The 26,613-nt window shown below is 45.8% G+C and overlaps 2 protein-coding genes across 3 annotated transcripts; one reads left to right on the forward strand and one right to left on the reverse strand.

Moving 5' to 3' along the window:
• The first annotated feature begins 263 nt into the window (after positions 1-263).
• Positions 264-1,709, forward strand: LOC125543558. The gene is made up of 5 exons (XM_048706932.1): positions 264-644; positions 731-852; positions 943-1,131; positions 1,229-1,280; positions 1,360-1,709. The coding sequence occupies exons 1-5, from the start codon at positions 279-281 to the stop codon at positions 1,474-1,476; spliced, it is 846 nt and encodes a 281-aa protein (XP_048562889.1). The 5' UTR covers positions 264-278; the 3' UTR covers positions 1,477-1,709.
• Positions 1,710-3,523: 1,814 nt separating this feature from the next.
• Positions 3,524-9,623, reverse strand: LOC125543557. Of its 2 annotated transcripts, none has more exons than XM_048706930.1 (6): positions 9,389-9,623; positions 7,930-8,268; positions 6,233-6,677; positions 5,529-5,827; positions 4,062-4,393; positions 3,524-3,804 (listed from the first exon to the last, which is right to left on the reverse strand). In XM_048706930.1, exons 2-5 carry the CDS (start codon positions 8,242-8,244, stop codon positions 4,076-4,078), a joined length of 1,377 nt encoding a protein of 458 aa, XP_048562887.1. In that variant the 5' UTR covers positions 8,245-8,268; positions 9,389-9,623; the 3' UTR covers positions 3,524-3,804; positions 4,062-4,075. The 2 variants fall into 2 exon arrangements, with proteins under 2 accessions (XP_048562887.1, XP_048562888.1); XM_048706931.1 differs by having other exon boundaries at positions 9,457-9,611.
• Positions 9,624-26,613: the final 16,990 nt, after the last annotated feature.

A 26,613-nucleotide genomic window follows, 5' to 3' on the forward strand; every position in this document is an offset into this window, starting at 1 on the left:
AGACTAAAAAATAGGCCGAGAATGAGTCGCCCGCGGACGAAAAATGGACGCGTGTCCATTTGGGTTGGCGCGTTGGGTCGCCTTTTCTGTCCGCACCGACCCAAACGAACGACCACGGACGAAACAAGTCACCCCATTAGAGTTGTTCTTATTAACCATCGTACGGTTTTTTTAGGGGGTGTCAACCATTGTACGTGCCTAACCAAACACGCCGACTGATGTGGCGCCCGTGCCGTCAGCCGGAGCCTAGCGTCGCCCTTCTTCTTTTTTGGCTTCCTATGAGGGGAAAGGTGGGCTTGCAGTCGCCACTTGTGGTCCTGCACTCCTGCTCTGCCACAGCCCGCAGGATAAGAAACATGCTCCCCGTGCTCATCGCTGGTGCCTCTGCGCCGCCGCGTCCCTTCTCCCCCTGGCGCCGGCGCGAGCTACCCATCCGGCTGTCCTCGTCCAAACCTCCCCGTGCCCTGCAGAACCGCGAGGGCGGTAGTAGGCCCCTGGGGCGCGCCTGGCCGGCCGTCTCCGCTGCCCTCTTCGGCGCGGGGTTCCTCCTCGGGCCGCTCCTGGACGGCATCCACTCCCGCGTCGGCCTCCAGGTGTACGGAAACGGCGCCCTCGACCTGGGCCCCCTCCACACTCACATCCTGGTAAACGGCGGCGTGTCCGGTGCGTCGACCCTTCCCCTCAGCGCTGATCTGATCGGGTGTTGTTTGCTCGTGCCGCGCCGGCGCAGGTGCCGCCCCTGCTCGGAGCGTTCTACTGCACCGTGGGGCTGCTCCAGCTCTTCCTGGACGAGAGGGCGCCCCCGAGATCCAAGGCCACCGGCAGCCCGCGCGACACGGCGACGTCGCTCATGTAAATGTCCCCGTGCCGCCGCCGCCGCCGCGCGTCCATCGTCAGGCGTCAGCGCGTGCGTTCTGACTTCGTGGCTGCTGTGGTCCGCAGAGTCCTCGCCCTGTTCATCGAGCTGAGCGCGGAGATGTACAGAGCGGGGGTGCCGAGCAACGTGGAGGCGTACGTGCTGTTCGCCGTGGCGGAGTTCGTGTGGCTCTTCCTCGACAGCTCCTGGCTCGGCTTCGCCCTGGCCTGCCTCGTCGGCGTCGCCTGCCCTCTCGCCGAGGTCCCGCTCGTCAGGTAACAGCACCGCCACTCCACTCTGTAAAATTTTCACCCAAATCATTACTCGGCTCATCCTTCTAGTCCCTACAAACATCGATCGCTGCTGCTGCAGATTGCTCGAGTGCTGGAGCTATCCCAATGCCGACGTCCAGCTGTTTGGCACCGTAAGTAGCAACATCCACTGTCATATTTTCATCTGGCCTACTAGATCATCTGATGGCGAGAGCTGTTGGTTGATGGCAGGGGCTGATGAGCTGGACGACGACGTGCTACTTCGTGTACACGCCTTTCCTGGCGAATCTGGCGAGATTGCTCAAGTCGCGGCTAGCGGACGATAAAACGGAGGGGAAGGAAGAATGAAGCGGCTCGCCTATGAGTTTCGGGGGAGCCCTCCTATGGAGCCAGCGCATGGTCAAACGGGTAGCGCAAGAAAAGCTGGCTCAAGAGCCATTTGGGATCGATTCAGACTTTAGGGTCGGATCAAGATCGACTGAGCTGAGTATTATTGTCTTATGTAGCTTATCCGAAAACGAGCTGATCTTGAGCCAATGCTATTTTTTTTTTGACGGGAGCCAATGCTATACTTTAGCCCCACTGCTCGCCATAGCATAAATATGCACTATAATGATCCTACTCCTTTAGCATTTTTAAATTTAAGAAAATAACAAAAATAATCAATAATTCTAAAACATTTTTGGAGCGCACGTTGTCAAGCGTTCTATGCATGTATCAAGTTTATAAAGAAATGACTTTCTGTTTTTTTGGACGATATATATATATATATGGATGCCCGTAGACCCAGGTGGGTATTTATTAATGTATTATCCTATATGTGCTGTGTAGGTATTTTTCTCTCCTTTTTTATCCCCAAGCAAATACAAAAAGTTAGTCAACTATTCAGTAAATTTAGGCATTAATATGGTACGTGGTCAGGCCCTATGCTAACTATCATGTTGTCAGCTCAAAGAAAAAATCATGTTATTGTTGTCTATCTAGTTGAAAAGGTTTTGTGCAAAAACAAAACCCTGGCAACTTGAGTAAATTTAGCCAACCTATACAGCGAACACGTCTGGCCAAACTATACAGCGAACACGTCTATATCATCATACAGAGGTTGGTGTATAAATCTCATAACATGCCAAAATTTGTACAGCAAACGCTTTGCAGACAAAGCCCTTGCTATTTGATGTAAACTTGGTATGGACGTTGGAAACACATTTTGGAGTCAATTTAGCTGTGCCAATTGACGCTCAAATCTGTACAGGCTACTTAACAGGCAAAATCTTGCAACAAGTGCTACTACAAGAAACATAGGTTTCCTACCCTAGAAAAAGATAGGTTTCGCCTGCTTCCCTCAGCAGTACTACCACCGTCAATGTAACCGTGGCAGCCAAGAAAAACACGCTGCTAGAAGCACAAATCTTTTTCTTTGACAGCGCAATCCAATCATTCAAATTATAATCAGCTTGAAAAAGCTAACCACAACTGCCGTGCGGTTATAAGCACAGATCTTTAGGGATCACTTCGGCAGATTTCATCCAACATTGCTTTTTCAAAAGGCTTAGAACTTGTGCCAAAATCACTCTACTCACTAAAGATTCATATCATAGGATAGCAACAAAACCTAAATCGATAAACAGGAGCAGAAGCTGTCACCATATTACTGCTGCATGACGCGTGAGTGTGATGCATTTCTCAAGGAGCATCTCATTCTTCTCTTTACACAAGGGAATAGCGTACACTCTCTCAAAAAAAAGTGAACAGCATACACGTTGCAAACAAAGCCCTGGCGATACTTGGTATAGCTGGCCCAGTTGACGCTCAAATCTTTACAGGTTACCAGGCAAAATCACTCAAAAGTACTACACCATTTGTTCAAGAACAGAACAAACGAGTAGCATATAAACTTGCCGGACTCATATCCAACTCTAGCACAGTTTGGGCGGCAAAGATAGAAACTCAAAAGGAAATATTGCGGACTTATTGTTACTTTATTTCTCCTGGATACAATGCCTTGGACTATTTATATATATGCATGCAAATAAGTTCTTCAACCCTCCAGTGCAAATCCTACAAAGTGGTAGTGAGTGCAAAAGATGATGCATAGCTAACTGAGTTTGGTAGGCTAGAAGTTGTTCCAAACAGTCACCCACTTTATACTTTCTCACAACTAAAGAATTACATCCTCTGTTCCTAAATGTAAGACGTTTTGGCAGTTCAAATGATACTCAGCATGACTCTACACCAAAAGGGTACTAGCATTGCATATGACCCTTGATGAGAATAAGAAACAAGGATACAATAAACTGCGATGTCCACAGATCTGATATGCCAGTTTTCAAATCCAATTTAGCAACAAAATAGGAGCAAATTCCCTTATACGGTTACCAGTGTGGCAGAAAATTAAGAAGAAACATGAATGACCAATATCACGTTAAATACTGTTCAAAACGGCCACAACATCAACCAGTTTCAACATAGTAAAAGAAAAGCAGCCGATGTGATGTCTTAATTTCGTTTTAACAGTTCCTGCTTCTTTGTGATGGTACTGGAGACTGCAACAGAATGAGCAACTGGAACAAATGTTGCTTACTAAGATTCTTACCTTCTGAAAGACTGAAACTACATAACAGAAAATAGGCGCTAAGAAGTAGCACACCATTGACTCAGATTCCTCACAAAGGCGCCCTGAAAATTCAGGAACCGCTCTTAGGTACTCAAAAAAATGGAGGGAACATTGGGTCAACACCTCCTAATAAGATGAAGGTTACCAAGTCCGTGTCTATTGTTGTAACGTAGTCGCGACCCTGTAACCGCTTTACCTAACTTACCTGGAACACCGCCTTACCTTTGTACCAGTTTCTTGAACTATGTGAAGGCTAAGTCTAAATACATTTGAATTGCACAGCTAAGATATAAAAAGACTAAAACGAGTGTTAACTCACCGCCATTCCACAGGCTAATATCGCCCATAGGTCCTCCCTAAATCGTCATGTCTGTCATGCTGAAACTCGCCATAAGCAGCATGACGCCTTGGAGCAGAATAGTTATCAGTAGCATATGGATATGTGTTCTTTGAATCAATTGGTGGACCAGTAGCAGCATAATGTGCAGTTCTCTGATCAAAATCGCTATACCCAGTTTGGGCGTATGAGGTCTGCTGAGCTTGCTGTTGCCTTTTAAAACTTTGTTCAAGAAATTCATCCCACTTCCTTGCTTGCATAGTCCTTGTGACCGACACACTCTTCATGTGGTTCTCCCTCATTTCTCTAAGTGACTGTATTAGAAAGAAGAATTTCATTAGTAAACACCACAGTCAAGTAGCAAGCCAGTTCAACATAAAAGGTAAAACACTACGAGACAACTGTACTGCAAGGTTGAAACTTGAATAGGCATAATTACTGGTTATACTGGTCTCCCTTTACAACAAACCCCATTTCTAGCATATGACCAAAATTTTATTGTGAATAATGGATACAAATATCATATTACTTTGCACCAGCCACTAGCATTTGATTAAATATTTGAGAAGTGAATGGAGATAGAACAGTGTGTGCTACAACTTACAAAACAAACAAAAGAAAAACTCCCTCCGTCCCGAATTACTTGTCACAGGTATGGATGTATCTAGATGTATTTTAGTTCTAGATACATCCATTTCTGTGACCAGTAATTTGGGACGGAGGGAGTAAATTATTAGTCCTCGCAAGTTGTGTAAGTTGTCTTGCCCTTTGGTAAAGAAACTAACTGTTACTACATAATTCTAACAAGGCAGGCAAATGATGTCATGAGAGATTTTTTTCCCTAAAAAAAACTAGTGGTGGATATGCACCATCTTAAGTGCAGTCCTTCCAAGATGCTGGGAACAAGTATATTGGGACCTCAAACACTCAGTGGGCTCATTTTAACTCTACTTTTTTTTACTGAAACCAACTGCTCATCCAATTCAAAGTTGTTAACATAAGAAGGCATGTACAGCTAGAATAACCAAGTAAAATTTGGTACGCGCGGATATTTTCCAACTTAAAGGCCGGATGCAGTAAGGCATTGCGATACCAGAACCCAAAATTCGGAGACATTTGGTTGATATTTAATCTACGTTTACATGAAGTTACTAAAGACCAGCTTTTAGACCAAGAAATGTAAAACAACACTTTGAAGAAGAAAAAGATCTGGAGGATTTTGTTTTCATATTCGCATAGTTGGGGTAAAGTGGTTTATTGTGCTACATACTTTCTAATACTTCTATGTGGGATGGTTATACAAATTTATCTGAAATTCATTTAACTTGGTAAAACAAGGCTAGGGTACAGTGTTAGAATTAATAAAACGACAAAATAACAGAAAATTTCAAATTTATTTATTAACAGAGAAAATTTTCAAGCAGTATACTATACCAAAAAGAAATTTACCTCGCGATGCTTAGAGTTCTCTTCATCCTCCTCCTGGTCACGGGCTCTAGCTAATTCCATTGCTTCTCTTTTGAACTCAATTTCAAGCTCTTCCAAAGTTTGTGGATAGGAAGGGAGGTCAAACTTAAGGTCTAGATGGGCATCTGGTCCATGTCTCTCAGTGCTGCAGTTATTGGGCATATGTGCCGCAGCATATTGGCTATTCCCACCATGTGATCTAAGGGGTTCATCAAGATAAGAGGGTCGAAATGGAGATTTTGATTGGACTGGATGGTCTTTTGCTCCATAGTTGGTATAAGCTTCAGCAAAAGGAAGAACATGCAAGATATAGATTTTAGTTCCAGATGACTAAGATACCTAAGTAGACTTTATTATAAGGTGAAAGGAGGAATAACGGCAGATACAATACATGTATTCAAGGCCAGCCAACTCAAAGAAGTCTAAAATCTTTCACCGTGGAATTTGTTGTATTCAAGATAATTTGTCTGATCATAACCAGACAGACATCACTTTATCGTATTCGGGCACTTAAAGCTAGAACTTACCTCTGGCTGCAAAAAGGACCATACAAGTTACTGTAGCGTGATGGTAAACAACAAAAAGGGACCAAAGGCATTTCTTTTGCTCGAGTTGTTTAAAATGTCTGGCTCATAATATTTGCCCGGACAAACAAATTGTAAGATCAGTGTGCTTGGATGCCCTACCTTGTGGAGATCCTTTTGGACACTTGGGAATATCATCATGTAAGCGGGCATCTACAGGCCTTTCATTATAGTGACCTTTACTTTGAGAGCGCGACACATTTCTTGGGCTATGGGACCATTGGGAATCAGAATGCCTGGGACGAAAATCGACTGATTTTCGCACAGGAGATCTAGAACGATCCCGTTTTGGGCTGCTTGAACTATGTTTACCCTTACTGTCCTGGATGAGTTTATGCACAGCATCTACACCTTTGGCTAGCACTAACCTATCTTTCCCACTGACAAACAGGAACTTCTCGTCCATTCTGATTTTACAGCCCACATCCTTCTCAATCTGATTTATTGTCCTCTCAGTGAAAAGATCCCTGACTTGTTTATCTCTTGCTGGAACTCTTTCAAAGAAATCTGCATTTCTCCTATTTGCTCCAAGTGTGGATGGACAGCCCTATTAAGAAAGATAAGATGGATATGTAAAACTAAAGGACAAGTCTTTAACACTTCTATGATAACATTGATGGAAAAATATAGAGTATGTCTCAAAACTTCCATTTGGCGGACATAGTAAACAGTAATAGTTTTGCAAGAAGCTATTTAGAGAATAAATGTGTATAAGCAATGTGCATACAACGTCAGTGTCGCTATTAGTGTCGATGTGGTTGATCATTTGCACTAATGTGGTTCCGATAAAATATAACATCAAATGGAAGAATGAGGAATGACAAGTCTAGAATTTATCCATCAGAGTAAAATTAGATGGATGATACCACCGGTTTGTGTTATGCACCGCCTTGTAACAGCTATTTATGTTATGCATTGTTGTTAAGATAGTACAAAGCTGAGGTAAACATCGACAGAACAGAGGTTGGGCTGCAACAACTTGGAAGTAGAGTGGGTGATGAAGGGAATCAACTGAGGGAAGACTTAAGAAAACAGAGACCTTTTTATCCCATTGCTATCCATAAACCTGTGATGGGGTTACAGGGCATTCTTATATAAGGATGTTAGCTTCCGTACAAGGGCTCGATAACTGACTATTTGTCAATACTAACTGACTCCTTAACTCTTCTGGGTTTTATTCCTAACTGACTCTTGAAGTAGCCCTTCTATTCTTCCTCGATTCCCATGCTTGCACGCCTGTGTGGCTGCAGACCTGTGCACAGCTGTTGGCGCCAGTGTACACAATATGAATGCTGTTGATACACGATTGAATTTGTAGTTTTGTATCCATCAGGACGAAAATAGCTGGGTTAAACGAGAAAACTGAAAGATTTCCTTCCAGACTTTGCAGAAGTACAAGACCATTACTATGAAATTAAGTTCAATACTATCAATTAAGACAAAATGGAGGAGACACCAATTCCAAAAAAAATATAGTCATGGACCTACACTTCACTAAAAATAATAATGATCACGTTTTAATGCTGTTTGATTGAAAAAAGGTTGAAGCATATTTTTCTAAAATTAGGTGCTGCCGGTCACAAAGGATAAAGCAAGACTATTGATAAGCCTGGCAGTTCTTTACAGGTGATGTCAGGAAAGATTATTGTTGTTTAAGTTCACTATGTCCAGTAAAGAGTGTAACTACAAATCCAAGCACACTGCAAGGAGAAAACAAAGTGCAGTAGTCCATTATGTATTTATATCAATCAAGTAATCAGAATAAATGCCAGTTTTAGTTTCAGCAGAGAAAGGAGTACCTGAGTGAAATGACCTGATTCTCCACATATTTTACAGATCATTTCTTCTTCCTTCCTTTTCTTCCAGTTCCTTTCTGTAGCCTTAGCTTTAGCCTCCCAAACCCTAGCCTCTCTACTAGTGAAGTCAGTAGGGACAGCATTGGGATCTCTGGGCTCATCTTCATCATCTGACTTCTCACAGGTCAGGGGCTTCTTCTCATCATTTGCTTTAGGTATCACGCTATTTGCAGCAGATGCCACTGGACCGCTGTAAGCTTTCCCATAAACTTCATTGAAAAGTTCATCATCTATCTCAGGACTTGATTCCCTCGCCATTGGCTAAGAGAATATCTACTCAGCCTACAGTAATCACCACCAAAACAAGGAAAGAGAAAATACATTATTTAGCGAATCTGCGAATGCAACTGAAAATATATGCAAAGGCACTGAATTTTGCACATCGAAGCTACTACACATTCAGTAAGGTGTCGTTTGGTTCGAGGCAAGGCTGGGTTGGCTGAGGATGTCCCCAGCCACCTTTGTTGTTTGGTTGGGTGGGGTTGACTTGGTTGGATAACCACCTTTTGTTGTTTGATTGGATTGGAAGCATGAGAATTGGTTGGTTGCCATGATCACCTCTTTACTATGAGAAGGTGAGATTACCTACACATGCATTTGTAGCTCAATTTTTTGAAATCTCATTATACCATATCCTCACTCAGTTTTGTTACCGTCTATAAACTAGCATAATAATAATAATAATATGTAACCACATAATAATAATAATAATATATGAGCTACTTTGAAACACATAACTGGTGCCACAAATAGCTCAATTACACTTATCAGACAGTTGTGACAAGTAGGATCTTTTCTACCTTTTCTAAACCGAAATTTCCAAGCTCATGGATAGCACACCAAAGACCTCAAGTACAACCTCAAAAGAGCAGCAGCGCTGCACTCCTCTGTGCTATGCTGTTAGTTAAAGTGGTAATTATTACTACTACATGCCGCCATAAGAAACAAATTTGGTACAAAAGTGTTTGATAATTTGTTTACATCTGAAAAGTCATTTGCCACCTAAAAAGAAGCAAGCTCGTGCCTCTGTTTGGCAAAACAGCAGTTATAATCCACACTATTCTGCATTTTTTTGCTTGAGTAAAGAAAAGCATGTCAACTGGACGAGAAACTAGATCAAATCCAGCTATTCTTCATATGCAAACTAGCTAGTTGCAGAGAAACATGAGAGATATAGGTCAGAACATAGCAAAAAAAGAGCAGAAGGCTCTACATGTCCATGCTTGTTGCAGAGATCAGATCGGAGGAGTTTGGGTGTGGGTGGAGGTCTGAAATTACAAACAACAATCGGCGGCACGATCATGGTTCACATTCCTGGCAAAAGGCGGATCTAGGCCGGCACACCCAGTATTGTGTATCTCAGCTTGGGATTAGAAATCACTGGTTGAATATAAGCTCATACATCAAAGACCAACGTCCAGGAATATCGAGAGGGTGGAGACCGGAGTGACGCGAGGATGCAGAACGTACACGGCGATGGCGGCGGCGATACGCGTCAGAGGCGGAGGGGAGGCGTGGGCGGCGACGGTAACCTACGGCGCGGCGGCTCTAGGGCAAACCGGTGGTGGACCGTAGGAGAGATTTTAGAGGCACATTTGGGTCGGATTGGAGGAGCTTGGGTTGGGTTAGGTCGGGTCACAGCGTGAGATGGGCCTGAGGAGAAAAAGAAGGAAAATATGGGACGAAAATCAAAAAAATACCCCTAAAAGAAAAATCAAAATTCTTTTATTTGGTCCAAATCAAACGGAAGAGTCCTTACGTGGAGAACATGTTTCTTTACTTTTAATACTCCCTCCATTTTTATATACAAAGCCACTATCAAAATTACAATTTGCAACTATACAAGGTCACTAATATTAATCGAGGCAAAATTGATGGCGTTTGCCTCGTAATAGCATCCGAAGACATTAATATCCCTTGTGTGCATGCATGAGTGAGAAGGTTGGCTTGCATTCCCAACATTAATCAACCAACAAGAAGTAAGAGGGTTGGCTTGTTGTGCGTGGGAGAGAAAAACCACATTAGTTAACACGACAAACAAGATGAAAAGCTAGCTTGCAACATTGATTTAACCATATCATTGACTTTTATCTTGGTACCTGTAATATGAGTTTGTGGCAAAGAACATGGGTGTTTAGGGCATCTGACCCTCAAACGCCCACAGCTGTCCGGACCGAGCGGTCCGGTTTTGCATCCAATGGAGTCCTGCATCGGTCCATTCGAGGGGTCCGGATACACTTTTTCAGCAAACCAGAGACAAATTGGGGAGCTTTGCGGGCATCCGGGTCGCTGCCACGCCCGCATCTGACTAACATAGGCCACCAAACAATCCCACCCGCCTTTTCCATGCTTTTTGTCTGAAGCACGTGTTGTTTCTCGTGTCGCATCAATGCCGGCTTAGAGATGGCCGACATTGGTGCCGCTTAATGTGACCGGACGGGAGGGCAGTGCTGACCAACGCGGCCTCTCAGGAGTCGTTGCTTCAATGCGGGCACAACTTTTCGAGGAACCAACTCCAGCCGTTGCGCCGCATTGAAACGACTGGTCGTCCGTTCGCATGGCCTGGCCGAGGCTATATAAGTTGTGCTCCGGTGCCATCCACATCACACTCACTGCATCACTCCGCAACTCCATCCTTACCTCCCCTCTTCCTCTACAACTCCGCCGATGGGCAAGTCATGGGCCTCGGCGTCGGCAGGCGACGACTCCGAAACAGGCTTCGGAGGTTCATGGCGACGCCGCCCTCGCACTCCGGAATCGTCATCCTCATCGACGACCGGCTCCTCGACGAAGGAGGAGATCGTCATCTCCACTGGCGATGAGGAGGATCAGCCGCTATAGCAGCAGACAGCGATGCAGGTCAAGGTGCACGCCGTGACTGGCGAGGAGTACGAGCAGCAGATGGAGGTCATGCTCCATCGCTCTGTCCTCCACGTCAATGGCCCGACGACGCTGATAACCCACAAGTATAATGGATCGCAACAGTTTTCGAGGGTAGAGTATTCAACCCAAATTTGTTGATTCGACACAAGGAAGCCAAAAAATATTTGCAAGTATTAGCAGTTGAGTTGTCAATTCAACCACATCTAGAGAATTAAATATCTGCAATAGAGTGATCAGTAGCATAGTAGTTTGATAGTTTGATAGCGGTAGCAACGATAGCAACAGTAACGGTGACGGTAGCAGTGATAGTTTTGTAGCAATTGTAATAGCAACAGGAAAGTAGTAGCTTAGCAAAGATCAATATGTGAAAAACTCGTAGGCATTGGATCGGTGATGGATAATTATGTTGGATGACATTCATCATGTAACAGTTATAACTTAGGGCGGCACAGAACTAGCTCCAATTCATCAATGTAATGTAGGCATGTATTCCGTATATAGTCATACGTGCTTGCGATAAGAACTTGCATGACATCTTTTGTCCTACCCTCCCGTGGCAGATGATCCGGCTTGAACTACGTCGGTATTTCCCCAAAAAGGAAGGGATGATGCAACACATCTACGGTAGGTATTTCCCTTAGTGATGAGACCAAGGTTATCGAACCAGTAGGAGAACCACGCAACACTACGTGAACGACACTTGCACACAAAGAACAAATACTTGCAACCCAACGTGAGGGGTTGGCAATCCCTCCCGGGTAAAAGATAGGTAAAAACTTGTAGTAGATTGGACAAATATATCTCGCGGAAATGCGAGATAAAATAAATAATAAATTACAGCAAGGTATTTTTGGTTTTTTGGATTAATAGATCTAAAAATAAAAACAAATAAAAATAGATCTTGAAGGCAAATATAATAAAGAAGAGACCCGGGGGCGTAGATTTCACTAGTGGCTTCTCTAGAGAAAAATAGCATACGGTGGATAAACAAATTACTGTTGGGCAATTGGACAAATCTAGTGTATTAGGTTCATGGAGAAACGGAGTAATGCAATAAGAACGATGACATGATATAGATAAGATCTACTCATATAGGAATAGACCCCATCTTGTTATCCTTAATAGCAACGATACATACGTGTCGTTTCCCCTTCTGTCACTAGGATCGAGCACCGTAAGATCGAACCCATCACAAAGCGCCTCTTCCCATGGCAAGAAAAATCGATCTAGTCGGGCACCCCTCTGGTACTTCTTTGGCCCATCATGTGTCTTCTGGCCCAGAAAAATTCTCCAAAAAGTTTCGCTGCATTTGGACTCTGTTTGGTATTGATTTTCTACGAAGTAAAAAACAAGCAAAAACAACAACTGTCACTGGGCACTATGTCAATAGGTTAGTCCCCAAAAATGATATAAAGTTGCTATAAAATGTTGGTGTCAAAACCGGCAGATCTCAGGTAGGGGGTTCGAACTATGCGTCTAAGGTTGATGGTAACATGAGACAGGGGACACAATGTTTTGCCCAGGTTCGGGCCCTCTCTATGGAGGTAATACCCTACGTCCTGCTTGATTGACCTTGATGAATATGAGTATTACAAAAGTTGATCTACCACAAGATCGCAATGGCTAAACCCCATAGGTCTAGCTTATATGGCTATGATGAGGTATCTATCCCTCCGAACTAAGTCCTCCGGTTTATATAGACATCGAGAGGATTTAGGGTTACACAAGGTCGGTCACAAAGAAAGGAATCTACATATTTGATCGCCAAGCTTGCCTTCCACGCCAAGGAGAGTCCTATCCGGACACGGGTGCAGTCTTCGGTCTTCGTATCTTCACAGCCCATCAGTCTGGCCCATGACTAACAGGCCGGACGCCTGAGGACCCCTTAGTCCAGGACTCCCTCAGTAGCCCCTGAACCTGGCTTCCATGACAAGGTATCCGACGCGTAGATCTGTCTTCGGCATTGCAAGGCGGGTTCCTCCTTCCGAACTCCAAGATAGTCTTCATACGGATTGAACGTGTCCGGACCTGTAACACACACCACACACAACTGCAGAGAGAATATAATATTCCACGAGTCCAATCTACTGGCAACTTTTTACAATATGACATCAAGTCTGCCCGGCCATAATTTCGAACTATTTTTCATCTGCCGCTCCACGTTTCGAGACGCAGTTGCCATTGGCATGTCTTGTCTAAGCAGAGATCGTGTCCCCTTATTGCGGGATCCTCATCAATACGGGCGTGGGTAACCCAACCGTGCCGTTTACACAACCCTTTTCTTCACCCACGCCTTCTCTCTTCCTCTGCCCTTCCACTCTCGAGCTCCAGCTCCCAAGTTCTCACCTTCTCCATCTCTAGGAAGCACTCAACCATGCCCGGATCCGGAGGTCAAGGCAAGTGGATGGCCTCCTCCGTCAAGGAGGAGGACATTGCCGAGCTTCGGGCGGTCGGGTACCTGGCGAAGGGAATCGCCCACCGCCTTTCAGCCCAGGGACAAATCGTTCCCACGCCGAAGCCCAATGAGAGGGTAGTATTCATCCCTCATTTCCTCCGCGGGTTAGGGTTTCCACTCCACCCCTTCGTCCGCGGGCTGATGTTCTACTACGGGATAGACTTCCATGACCTATCCCCGAATTCCTTCCTCAATATCTCGGCGTTCATCGTCGTGTGTGAGGCCTTCCTCCGCATCCAACCCCACTTCGGGTTGTGGTTCAAAATCTTCAATCTAAAGCCGGAGGTGGTGGATAGCCGGCATGCGGAGTGCGGAGGCGCCATGTTGAGCAAGCTGGCCAATGTCTCCTGGACAAAAGGCACTTTCGTGGAGTCTGTCAAGAAATGGCAGAAACAATGGTTCTACATCATAGAACCCCGCGATGCCACCTGGGCCACGGTTGCCGAATTCAACTCTGGCGCTCCCATGCGACTCACCTCCTGGGTTGAGAAGAGCCTGAACTGGTGCTCGTCAGATGAGCTGACAGCGCTGCAAACGTGCATTCAACGCATGGTGGATAAAGATGTCAAACTTGTCGATGTAATCCAGGTGATGCTAGTTCGCCGAATTCTCCCCTGCCAAAGCCGAAGTCACTCTCTATGGGAGTTTAATCCGAAGAAGCACCAAACCCTGGAGAGGCTCTTTGAAACAACCCACGAAGATGCCTGGAAGTTGCTTTTCAAGGGCAACGAGACACCGCTGGCCACAGCCTTGGGCCACGGGTACAGCATTAATCGCTCCGCCAACAAGGTAAATCTTTACCGCATCCTTTACTTGCTTGTTTCAAGGATGATATCTAATCTTTTATTATCATGGCTTCTTTAGGACTGGATGGAGAAGGCGAAGCGGATCCAATGTCCGGCTCCGCTGCCTGAAGAACCAGTCATCCCGCATTTAGTGAAGATGCTGGTGTCGGCGCCCTATAAGGCGCCGGAGAACAAGGCCACATGGAAGGCAAAGGGGGTCCGAAGTGGCCCCTGCCGCAAGGGTACTTCGGACATGACGTCCGAAGACAAGACCCGCTCCTCCACCGCCGAAGACAACGATGATGAGGAGGAGGAGGAAAGCGATTCTCCCTCTGATGGGGGGAGGAAGAAGAGGGCGGCCTCCACCATTCTAGAGGCGGAGGCGCCCAAGAAGGGAAAGGCCCACTCGTGGGTAGCTCCGCATGGGACGTTGAAAGCAGTCTGGAGCAACGCCCCCACACTAAGCCTCGGGCCGCATCGTAAGTGCTAAGACTCATATTCGCCCATAAAGTCTCTCCTCCTCATTGTATTGACATAATTGGTTATGTTATTGCAGCCCGACCCCCGACAGCTCCCCGCGATCCTCGCCAGGAGGTTCACTGGATTCCAAGGCGATGGCCAACGAGTCACCGCCGGCCGCTCACTCCCCCAAGGCCAAGGACGATGCAGAGGTGCTATCCCGAAGGACCGTTCCAGGCCGGGGAGAGGCTCAGGAGGCGCCAGAAGGCGAAATCCCCGTCGTCGGACACCAGAGGGAGTCAATCCCCATGGAGACTGGTGGGGAGGGCCATATTTAGTTTGGCCCTCAGCCGGACTTGATTCCGGAGACCGATGCGGCTCCGGAATCCGGCACGCAACCTCCTTCGAAAGAAGGGGGATGCCTATTCCGCCGGTGACCCCTGTCCAACCAGGGGCACCGGATAATCTGCTGGAAGCGCTGCGAGGCGCTTCCATTGTGGATGAGCACCGTGTCCTTATGGGCACGGTAATTGAAAGGGTTCAGTTCGCCAAGAGCGGACTAACCGAAGCCTGCAGCAGCCTGCTGACAGGTTTTGAGGTAAGCGACGCAAAAAAGAGAAAATCCCAATATAGACAGTAGCCCCTGAGACACTGTCCGGTGTTCGGAAAGAAAAAGCCGGACAGAGGATCAATCTCCTATTGCAGGAAACTAACTAAATTTGTCTGAAATGTATACACAGGTGTCGTTGTTGGCCACAGCCTCGCATACTGCCGAAGTCTCCGGACTAAAGCAGAGACTGGCGGAGGCCGAGGAGGAGCTTGGCCAGGTGAAGAGGCAGCTCCAAGAAAAACAAGGTATGTAATAACCTGTTGTGTATTAGAAAAGAGTAAAATAATATGCATTGACCGAAGTGTCATGATGTGTACAAAAGCGACGACCGAGGTCGAGGTCCTAAGAAAAGCCCTGGCCGAAGCCGAGGGGAGGGCTGTCAAGGAGCAAGCCGTCCGTAAGAAGCTCAAGGCCCGAGTCACCGACGTCCAACAGGAGCTCTAGGACGCGATGAAGAAGTGCGAGACCTTGGAGCGCGATGCGTTGGTTCAAGAGACCGAACTCGCCAAGGCTCGTCAGAGTGCGGAGATGGCCCGGATTGAGGCCCAAGGCGCCCTCCAGGAGATCCAGGAGGCCAGGAAGATCGCGGCGGGGTAAGGCATTCAGTATGCAAAGCAAGAATGTGAAGAGAAAATATCTTTTACTAACCCGGATTCGGAGTTCTCCAGGGGCTTTTGCTGATCTGCCAGGCAGTGTGGCCGACGCCGCAGAGTTCTTTCGAGCCGAAGAAGGGAGCTCTACAGAGAAGATGTTCTGGTCGGAGTATCTTATGCCAGAACATCTAGTGCCCTTCAGCGATCAGCTAAAAAAGCTGGTCGAGCTGCATAGGATGGCCGAACTGGCCATGAAGGATTTAATAATCCGGTTGTGGCTAGCCGAAGCTATACCCGGTAGTTACTTCGGCCTTGTGAAGCGGCTGGTGGATGCCTGTCCGTGGCTGGACGTCGTCAAGCGGTCCGTCTGCATCGAGGGCACGCGTCTAGCTTTCTCCTATTGCAAGGTCTGGTGGGCGAAGCTGGACGCTGTCAAGTTAGCGACCGAGGGGCCACCTGAGGGCAAGGAGCACCGCACACCCGAGCAATACTTTGGCGATGTCTTGGAGGGGCCCCGCATTGTTGCGGATCATTGTGCGAAGGACACGATCTTTGAATGAATGTATTCAAGCTCCCTCTACCTTATATGATAAAACAAAGTGATTTTGTAATACAATGCTTTTTATGTTTTTAAATTTTATCTCCTGTGCGGTCGTGTTATATGAAATCTGAGGGTTGGCCAGTCGTCGGCTTCTGCCCCCATGTAGGTAGTACAGAGGTGTTCGGGATGGAATCTAAACAATCTTGATCCAATTATATCGTCCTTGAAGGACTTGTTTAGCACAACGAACCAGGCAACCAGACTATGCGGCTTTAACGCCCTCACTTAGCCATAGGAGCTTGACAATAAAAACATGGGCGCATCCCCTGGTATCCGAATTAGAGTGCTATTAGCGTCTGATCGGGAAGTATCGACCCTTCACGTAATGCGGAAGAAATCTCCAACGATTTGTAACCTCCGAACAGCTGACCGGCTCTCGCCGCATCATGACAGTCAGTTTTCGGCTTTCTCTACTGAGGTGCTCCTTTGGATAAATCAAGGCACAATCGCAGTAGTTCTCCCTTTACTACCTTAGCCGATATAGCGGAACATAAGGTAGCAAGCACAGGAGCCGGGAAACCCAACTATTGACCAAAGACATGATTCGGAGCCAATGCATATAATGCTAAATTCGGAGTGCCGAACTATACTTATAAAAAGTGTTCGGACTTTGCTGCCGTAGTGTGGGGTGCTATGAAGCCCCTGACAAACATCAAACGTACCAAAGTGTATGGGTGCTACCTGATAGGGTTATCCACAGAGGAGCAGAGAGAAAAAAAGAAAGAAAACAGAAAGGGTGCAAAGGTAAAAAACTGGGGTCCTAAAGCTCCAGCCGCAAACTGTTTTCATTGTAATTTAATTAGTACATCAAGGAGCATTGATACAAGTAGTGCGATAAGCAACATGCTATTTAACATGCCAAAAAACAAGGGAGGGCTGCATGTGGGTCTTGAAAAACAGATAGAGTGATTATTAATGAAACCACCTTGAAAATCCCCCATACGTCTGCGTTTCTTGCCGTCTTGGTGTGTTTATCCTTCGAGAGGGCTGGCGATCAGGCCATCATATGGGACCTGCGGGATTGAAACCTGAAAAGGAAAGGAATAAAAGTGAAAGTATGTGTGTATCCGGTGTCGGTTGAGCCGTACTGTGGATCACAAGCTAGCTATGCCTCCGCCGATGCCCATGAAATTTTGAGTGCGTAGTTATGTACGCGCGACACGAATGCCACCACTTGATCATGACTAGGACGGAGGCCGGATTGATAGTCGAGCTCCTGACGAGCCGAGCTGTCCTGCTGCAAGGTAGTTCAGACCCTCTTAACGGTGTCTGTGGGCTCGGCAGCCGAATTAAGGTTCTGCTTGAGAAGGCCGCTCTGTACTTCTGCTGCTAAGGCAGCCGTGTGCTCTTCTGTACGGAGGGAGCATTCCGTATTTCCATTGACTGTTATGACGCTGCATGGACCGGGTATCTTGAGCTTGAGATAAGCATAGTGTGGTACTGCATTGAATCGAGAAAATGCAGTTCGTCCGAGCAGTGCATGATAGCCGCTGCGGAAGGGGACGATATCAAAGATTAACTCCTTGCTTTGGAAGTTGTCCGACGATCCGAAGACAACCTCTAGTGTGATTGAGCCCGTACAGCGGGCCTCTACACCTGGTATGGCTCCTTTGAAGGTAGTCTTTGTGGGCTTGACCCGTGATGGGTTAATGCCCATTTTCTGCGCCGTATCCTGATAGAGCAGATTGAGGCTGCTACCTCCGTTCATAAGGACGCGAGTCAGGTGGAACCCATCAATTATTGGGTCCAGGACCAGTGCGGCTGAACCACCATGACGGATACTAGTCGGATGATCCCGGCGATCAAAAGTGATCGGGCATGACTAAAGGAAATATGCCCTAGAGGCAATAATAAAGTTATTATTTATTTCCTTATATCATGATAAATGTTTATTATTCATGCTAGAATTGTATTAACCGGAAACATAATACTTGTGTGAATACATAGACAAACAGAGTGTCACTAGTATGCCTCTACTTGACTAGCTCGTTGATCAAAGATGGTTATGTTTCCTAGCCATAGACATGAGTTGTCATTTGATTAACGGGATCACATCATTAGGAGAATGATGTGATTGACTTGACCCATTCCGTTAGCTTAGCACTCGATCGTTTAGTATGTTGCTATTGCTTTCTTCATGACTTATACATGTTCCTATGACTATGAGATTATGCAACTCCCGTTTACCGGAGGAACACTTTGTGTGCTACCAAACGTCACAACGTAACTGGGTGATTATAAAGGTGCTCTACAGGTGTCTCCGAAGGTATTTGTTGGGTTGGCGTATTTCGATATTAGGATTTGTCACTCCGATTGTCGGAGAGGTATCTCTAGGCCCACTCGGTAATGCACATCACTTAAGCCTTGCAAGCATTGCAACTAATGAGTTAGTTGCGGGATGATGTATTACGGAATGAGTAAAGAGACTTGCCGGTAACGAGATTGAACTAGGTATTGAGATACCGACGATCGAATCTCGGGCAAGTAACATACCGATGACAAAGGGAATAACATATGTTGTTATGCGGTCTGACCGATAAAGATCTTCGTAGAATATGTGGGAGCCAATATGAGCATCCAGGTTCCGCTATTGGTTATTGACCAGAGACGTGTCTTGGCCATGTCTACATAGTTCTCGAACCCGTAGGGTCCGCACGCTTAAAGTTTCGATGACGGTTATATTATGAGTTTATGAGTTTTGATGTACCGAAGGTTGTTCGGAGTCCCGGATGTGATCACGGACATGACGAGGAGTCTCAAAATGGTCGATACATGAAGATTGATATATTGGAAGCCTGTATTTGGATATCGGAAATGTTCCGGGTGAAATCAGGATTTTACCGGAGTACCGAGGGGTTACCAGAACCCCCCCGGGAGCTTAATGGGCCATAGTGGGCCTTAGTGGAGAAGAGGAGAGGCGGCTAGGGCAGGGCCGCGCGCCCCTCCCCCTCTAGTCCGAATAGGACAAGGAGAGGGGGGCGGCGCCCCCCTTTCCTTCCTCTCTCCCTCCTCTTTCCCCCTTCTCCTAATCCAACAAGGAAGGGAGGGAGTCCTACTCCCGGTGGGAGTAGGACTCCTCCTGGTGCGCCTCCTCCTGGCCGGCCGCACCCCCCTTGCTCCTTTATATACGGGGGCAGGGGGCACCCCATAGACACAACAATTGATTTGATCTTTTAGCCGTGTGCGGTGCCCCCTCCACCATAGTCCACCTCGATAATACTGTAGCGGTGCTTAGGAGAAGCCCTGTGTCAGTAGAACATCGTCATCGTCACCACGCTGTCGTGTTGACGAAACTCTCCCTCAACACTCGGCTGGATTAGAGTTCGAGGGACGTCATCAAGCTGAACGTGTGCTGAACTCGGAGGTGCCGTGTGTTCGGTACTTGATCGGTCGGATCGTGAAGACGTACGACTACATCAACCGCGTTGTGCTAACGCTTCCGCTTTCGGTCTACGAGGGTACATGGACAACACTCTCCCCTCTTGTTGCTATGCATCACCATGATCTTGTGTGTGCGTAGGAAATTTTTTGAAATTACTACGTTCCCCAACAGTGGCATCCGAGCCAGGTTTTATGCGTAGATGTCATATGCACGAGTAGAACACAAGTGAGTTGTGGGCGATATAAGTCATACTGCTTATCAGCATGTCATACTTTGGTTCGGCGGTATTGTTGGATGAAGCGGCCTAGACCGACATTACGCGTACGCTTACGCGAGACTGGTTCTACCGACGTGCTTTGCACACAGGTGGCTGGCGGGTGTCAGTTTCTCCAACTTTAGTTGAACCGAGTGTGGCTACGCCCGGTCCTTGCGAAGGTTAAAACAACACCAATTTGACAAACTATCGTTGTGGTTTTGATGCGTAGGTAAGAACGGTTCTTGCTCAGCCCGTAGCAGCCACGTAAAACTTGCAACAACAAAGTAGAGGACGTCTAACTTGTTTTTGCAGGGCATGTTGTGATGTGATATGGTCAAAGCATGATGCTAAATTTTATTGTATGAGATGATCATGTTTTGTAACCGAGTTACCGGCAACTAGTAGGATCCATATGGTTGTCGCTTTATTGTATGCAATGCAATCGCCCTGTAATGCTTTACTTTATCACTAAGCGGTAGCGATAGTCGTGGAAGCATAAGATTGGCGAGACGACAACGATACTACGATGGAGATCAAGGTGTCGTGCTGGTGACAATGGTGATCATAACGGTGCTTCGGAGATGGAGATCACAAGCACAAGATGATGATGGCCATATCATATCACTTATATTGATTGCATGTGATGTTTATCTTTTATGCATCTTATCTTGCTTTGATTGACGGTAGCATTATAAGATGATCTCTCACTAAATTTCAAGATAAAAGTGTTCTCCCTGAGTATGCACCGTTGCCAAAGTTCGTCGTGCCCAGACACCACGTGATGATTGGGTGTGATAAGCTCTATGTCCATCTACAACGGGTGCAAGCCAGTTTTGCACACGCAGAATACTCAGGTTAAACTTGACGAGCCTAGCATATGTAGATATGGCCTCGGAACACTGAGACCGAAAGGTCCAGCGTGAATCATATAGTAGATATGATCAACATAAGTGATGTTCACCATTGAAAGCTACTCTATTTCACGTGATGATCGGTTATGGTTTAGTTGATATGGATCACGTGATCACTTAGAGGATTAGAGAGATGTCTATCTAAGTGGGAGTTCTTAAGTAATATGATTAATTGAACTTAAATTTATCATGAACTTAATACCTGATAGTATCTTGCTTGTCTATGTTGATTGTAGATAGATGGACCGTGCTGTTGTTCCGTTAAATTTTAATGCGTTCCTTGAGAAAGCAAAGTTGAAAGATGATGGTAGCAATTACATGGACTAGGTCCGTAACTTGAGGATTATCCTCATTGCTGCACAGAAGAATTACGTCCTGGAAGCATCGCTAGGTGCCAAACCTGCTGCAGGAGCAACACCAGATGTTATGAACGTCTGGCAGGACAAAGCTGATGACTACTCGATAGTTTAGTGTGCCATGCTTTACGGCTTAGAACCGGGACTTCAACGACGTTTTGAACATCATGGAGCATATGAGATGTTCCAGGAGTTGAAGTTAATATTTCAAAAGAATGCCTGGATTGAGAGATATGAAGTCTCCAATAAGTTCTATAGCTGCAAGATGGAGGAGAATAGTTCTGTCAGTGAGCATATACTCAAGATGTCTGGGTACTGCAATCACTTGATTCAACTGGGAGTTAATCTTCCGGATGATAGCATCATTGACAGAATTCTTCAATCACTGCCACCAAGCTACAAAAGCTTCGTGATGAACTATAACATGCAAGGGATGGATAAGACGACTCCTGAGCTCTTCACAATGCTAAAGGCTGCGGAGGTAGAAATCAAGAAGGAGCATCAAGTGTTGATGGTCAATAAGACCACCAGTTTCAAGAAAAAGGGCAAAGGGAAGAAGAAGGGGAACTTCAAGAAGAACAACAAACAAGTTGCTGCTCAAGAGAAGAAACCCAAGTCTGGACCTAAGCCTGATACTGAGTGCTTCTACTACAAGCAGAATGGTCACTGGAAGCGGAACTGCCCCAAGTATTTGGCGGATAAGAAGGATGGCAAGGTGAACAAAGGTATATGTGATATACATGTTATTGATGTGTACCTTACCAGAGCTCGCAGTAGCACCTGGGTATTTGATACTGGTTCTGTTGCTAATATTTGCAACTCAAAACAGGGACTACGGATTAAGCGAACACTGGCCAAGGACGAGGTGACGATGCGCGTGGGAAACGGTTCCAAAGTCGATGTGATCGCCGTCGGCACGCTACCTCTACATCTACCTTCGGGATTAGTATTAGACCTAAATAATTGTTATTTGGTGCCAGCGTTGAGCATGAACATTATATCTGGATCTTGTTTGATGCGAGATGGTTATTCAATTAAATCAGAGAATAATGGTTGTTCTATTTATATGAGTAATATCTTTTATGGTCATGCACCCTTGAAGAGTGCTCTATTTTTGATGAATCTCGATAGTAGTGATACACTTATTGATAATGTTGAAGCCAAAAGATGAAGAGTTGATAATGATAGTGCAACTTATTTGTGGCATTGCCGTTTAGGTCATATCGGTATAAAGCGCATGAAGAAACTCCATACTGATGGACTTTTGGAACCACTTGATTATGAATCACTTGGTACTTGCAAACCGTGCCTTATGGGCAAGATGACTAAAATGCCATTCTCCGGAATTATGGAGCGAGCAACTGATTTATTGGAGATCATACATACTGATGTATGTGGACCAATGAATATCGAGGCTCGCGGTGGGTATCATTATTTTCTCACCTTCACAGATGATTTAAGCAGATATGGGTATATCTACTTAATGAAACATAAGTCTGAAACATTTGAAAAGTTCAAAGAATTGCAGAGTGAAGTTGAAAATCATTGTAACAAGAAAATAAAGTTTCTACGATCTGATCGTGGAGGAGAATATTTGAGTTACGAGTTTGGTCTACATTTGAAACAATGCGGAATAGTTTCGCAACTCACGCCACCCGGAACACCACAGCGTAATGGTGTGTCCGAACGTCGTAATCGTACTTTACTGATATGGTGCGATCTATGATGTCTCTTACTGATTTACCGCTATCATTTTGGGGTTATGCTTTAGAGACGGCCGCATTCACGTTAAATAGGGCACCATCGAAATCCGTTGAGACGACGCCTTATGAACTATGGTTTGGCAAGAAACCAAAGTTGTCGTTTCTTAAAGTTTGGGGCCGCGATGCTTATGTGAAAAAGGTTCAACCTGATAAGCTCGAACCCAAATTGGAGAAATGTGTCTTCATAGGATACCCAAAGGAAACTATTGGGTACACCTTCTATCACAGATCCGAAGGCAAGACATTCACTGCTAAGAATGGATCCTTTCTAGAGAAGGAGTTTCTCTCGAAAGAAGTGAGTGGGAGGAAGTAGAACTTGATGCGGTAACCATACCTGCTCCCTTCACTACTAGGAAAAGGGCTATAGATGAAATTGACACTAATGGCGCACCAGAGAAGTGGTGCGCCACTACTATATACTAATGGCGCACCATGTGCCGATGCGCCATTAGTGTGGAAGACACTAATGGAGCACCAGACACAGGGTGCGCCACTAGTAACAATTTTTTTTTCATTTTTCCAAACATACTAATGGCGCATCCGGGCAAAGTGCTCCATTACTAGTTCTAAATAGTAATGGTGCACCAGACATAGAGTGCGCCACTACTGTATTTTTTTACTCTTTTTTTGCAAAACTACTAATGGCGCACCATGGCACAGTGCGCCATTGCTAGTTTAAACTAGTAATGGCGCACTATGCCATGGTGCGCCATTAGTAAACTAAAAAAAATATACTAATGGCGCACCGCCGCGGGGTGCGCCATTAGTAAGCTTTCCCCTAGCTAATTCCTCCCCCCCTCGCCAGATCCCATTCGTCCCTCTCTCCCTCGCCAGACCCCCGTCGGACCACCCCGCGCCCCCACCCCCGCCGTCCCAACCCCCGCCGGACTCCACCCCCGCCGCCCCCGCGCCCCCGCGGCTGACCACGCGGCTTCGTTGCGGCGCCGTCGTCGTTCTCTTCACCGACCTCGCCGTCCATCCGCCGCCGCCGCCCCCGCGCCCGGAGCCGGAGGAGGACGACGACGAGGAGGAGAAGACGACGACCGCCTCTACCTCAGCTCAGCCAGGCCACGCGACGCCGAGCCGAACACCGCCTCCCTCGCCGTCCCCCCTCCGCCCGTGCCCGCGCCCTCGACGTCCTCCCTCGCCGCCCCCGACGTCTTCCTCCATTCCTCCTTCCCCCGCCCTAGGTGATTCCTCCCTTCCCCTCCACCCCCTCCGCTGCAAACCCTAGGGCCATGGCGGCAGGCTTCTTGCTCCCTAGTTTTGTTATTGTATTTCGAAGTCTTCGTGGCGCCTTGATTGTTGGTCCATGTGATCCGTAGAGCATTGACCTGTTCATGATCAACTGGTAGTTGTACAACATGGGCAGCTAGCAATTTGGGATTTAACTGAGGTACTTGGAATGTTGGGCGCGCTCTGTTGGACCTAAGTGTCATCATTCGGAAAGCAAAACCAAACAAATGCATAGAATCGGCCGGCCCAATGATAGTTTACAGTTGTGTACACTTCTTACAAGTTTAACTATGGCTAAAGAAAAACTAGGAGGTAGAAACTACGATTATCAGAAGTACAAGAGCAAAACAACACATATAGCTGCGTGCTTACATATTCAGCTTGTACATTATAAAGCATTGTACTCCAGTGTGTATGAAGGATACAAAAAATTTAGCAACTTCTCTGATTTTATAAAGTTGTTCTTATATGGGTGAAACTTCACTTGTTTTTAGGCTAGTGCAGGTGTTGCTTTATTGTGATGCCTCTGAATTACTTGTGATCACATTGAGAAAGACTTGCAAAGATGATGATCATCTTTTACAGAAAACAATTTCTGTAAACACGTCAGTAACTTTGCTGCTAGCAACTACTTGATGATGATCACCTATATTATGTAACACTACTTGAATGTTGCAATGCTGTTTTCTTCAGAGGCTACTGTCAAAAACTTGAGCTACTGTCTTGCAAAGATGATGATCATCTTGCTAGTTTGCTGGGTTTTGTCTCCGACCATTGTGTCGTGATGATTTTGTAGGTACCCCGAGAGGCCCTTGAGTTTGCCGGAATGTCGATTAACTTCCGTTCCGGCAAATTCGGGTACTCCATATGTCCTATTTTCAGCAAAGGTCATGCTGAAATTTTCCATGAATTTTAGCATGACTTTGCTAAAAATAGGACATATGGGGTACTTGCGACTAATGCATGGGCCGGGGTATCTTAGTACTTAATTAAGTAGGATCAACTGCCCCTTTATTCTTGCTGCATTAAACCATAGGTTTTAGGGTGCCTCGGTGTCGATAAGAACCTAAATGATGAAAGCTTAGGCTTTTAGGGTGCCTCGGTGTCGACAAACCCTAAATGATAAAACCTTGGCTTTTAGGGTGCCTCGGTGTCGATAAGAACCTAAATGATGAAAGCTTAGGCTTTTAAGGTGCCTCGGCGTCGACAAACCCTAAATGATAAAAGCTTAGCTTTTAGGATGCCTCGGTGTCGACAAACCCTAAATGATGTAGTTTTGCATTATGAACGTAGGATATGTCGTCATCGTCATCGGATGACGAAAGTCTCCCGGGGGAGTGCGACTGGTGCCACGACGATCGAGGTCTGTGCGACATGCCTCACCTGGACGATGATCAGCGCTTCAGTATTAAGCTCGAGGAGACCTTCGAAGTTGAAATGGTACACAACGACGACAAGTGTTATTTTCGTAATTAAGCATGACCTCAACTATTTCAACGTGTAATTTTCATCTTTTACAATTCGAGTATAGCTTATCCCATGCCATGCAAGACGCTATGTCTTGGAGAGGATGGATTTTGAAGACCATGAAATTTCCGAAACAAAGAAAATTCACCTAAGGACTCATCACGATGTGGACTTTGAAGTAAATCTGTATAATTCTGAGAGCGTAACCCATTTTGGTTGCAAAAATTGGGAAGCATTTTTCAAGATGTATGGTTTTGATGAGGGTATGCTTATCACCATGGATCTTGGTAATCCTGACATCGACCAAGACAATATGGACATTTGGGTCCTTGTTGATATGCCTCCAGTTCTACCGCTATGTGAGTTTCTCAAACATAGTTATTAGCTAATTTATATTGTTTATTTCAAAATAGTTGACAACTTATTTCCATTGACATCTTATTTTTATTGTTCAAAGAATGTGCGGGAGATGGTAGACAAAACCCACTACACCGATGGCTCCGAATTAACAACTTACAAGGAGAAAAATCATCTGGTCGGATTTTGTACTTACATTGAGAATTACAATATCCACAATCAAACTCCTCAACATTATGGTAAATACATGACACTAGTGCATGTGTTCAACTACGGTAACTACTATGGAGATACCCTGGTAAGATTTTTACTATTACGACATCCGTGCATCTTTTGCATACTTCTAAAACTAGCACATCATTGCTAACTATGAAGTTATTACTATGTTTTTCAACAGATAATCCCAGAGAATTGTGTGCCTCATTTGATGTATCAGAAAGGTAGCCTTAATGTTTTGAACATACAGCCAGGTCATCCTACGAATCTCAACTGCCCATACCAGATTTATAAAAC

Source organism: Triticum urartu, chromosome 3 (assembly GCF_003073215.2).
Source record: "Triticum urartu cultivar G1812 chromosome 3, Tu2.1, whole genome shotgun sequence".
Taxonomy (NCBI): domain Eukaryota; kingdom Viridiplantae; phylum Streptophyta; class Magnoliopsida; order Poales; family Poaceae; genus Triticum; species Triticum urartu.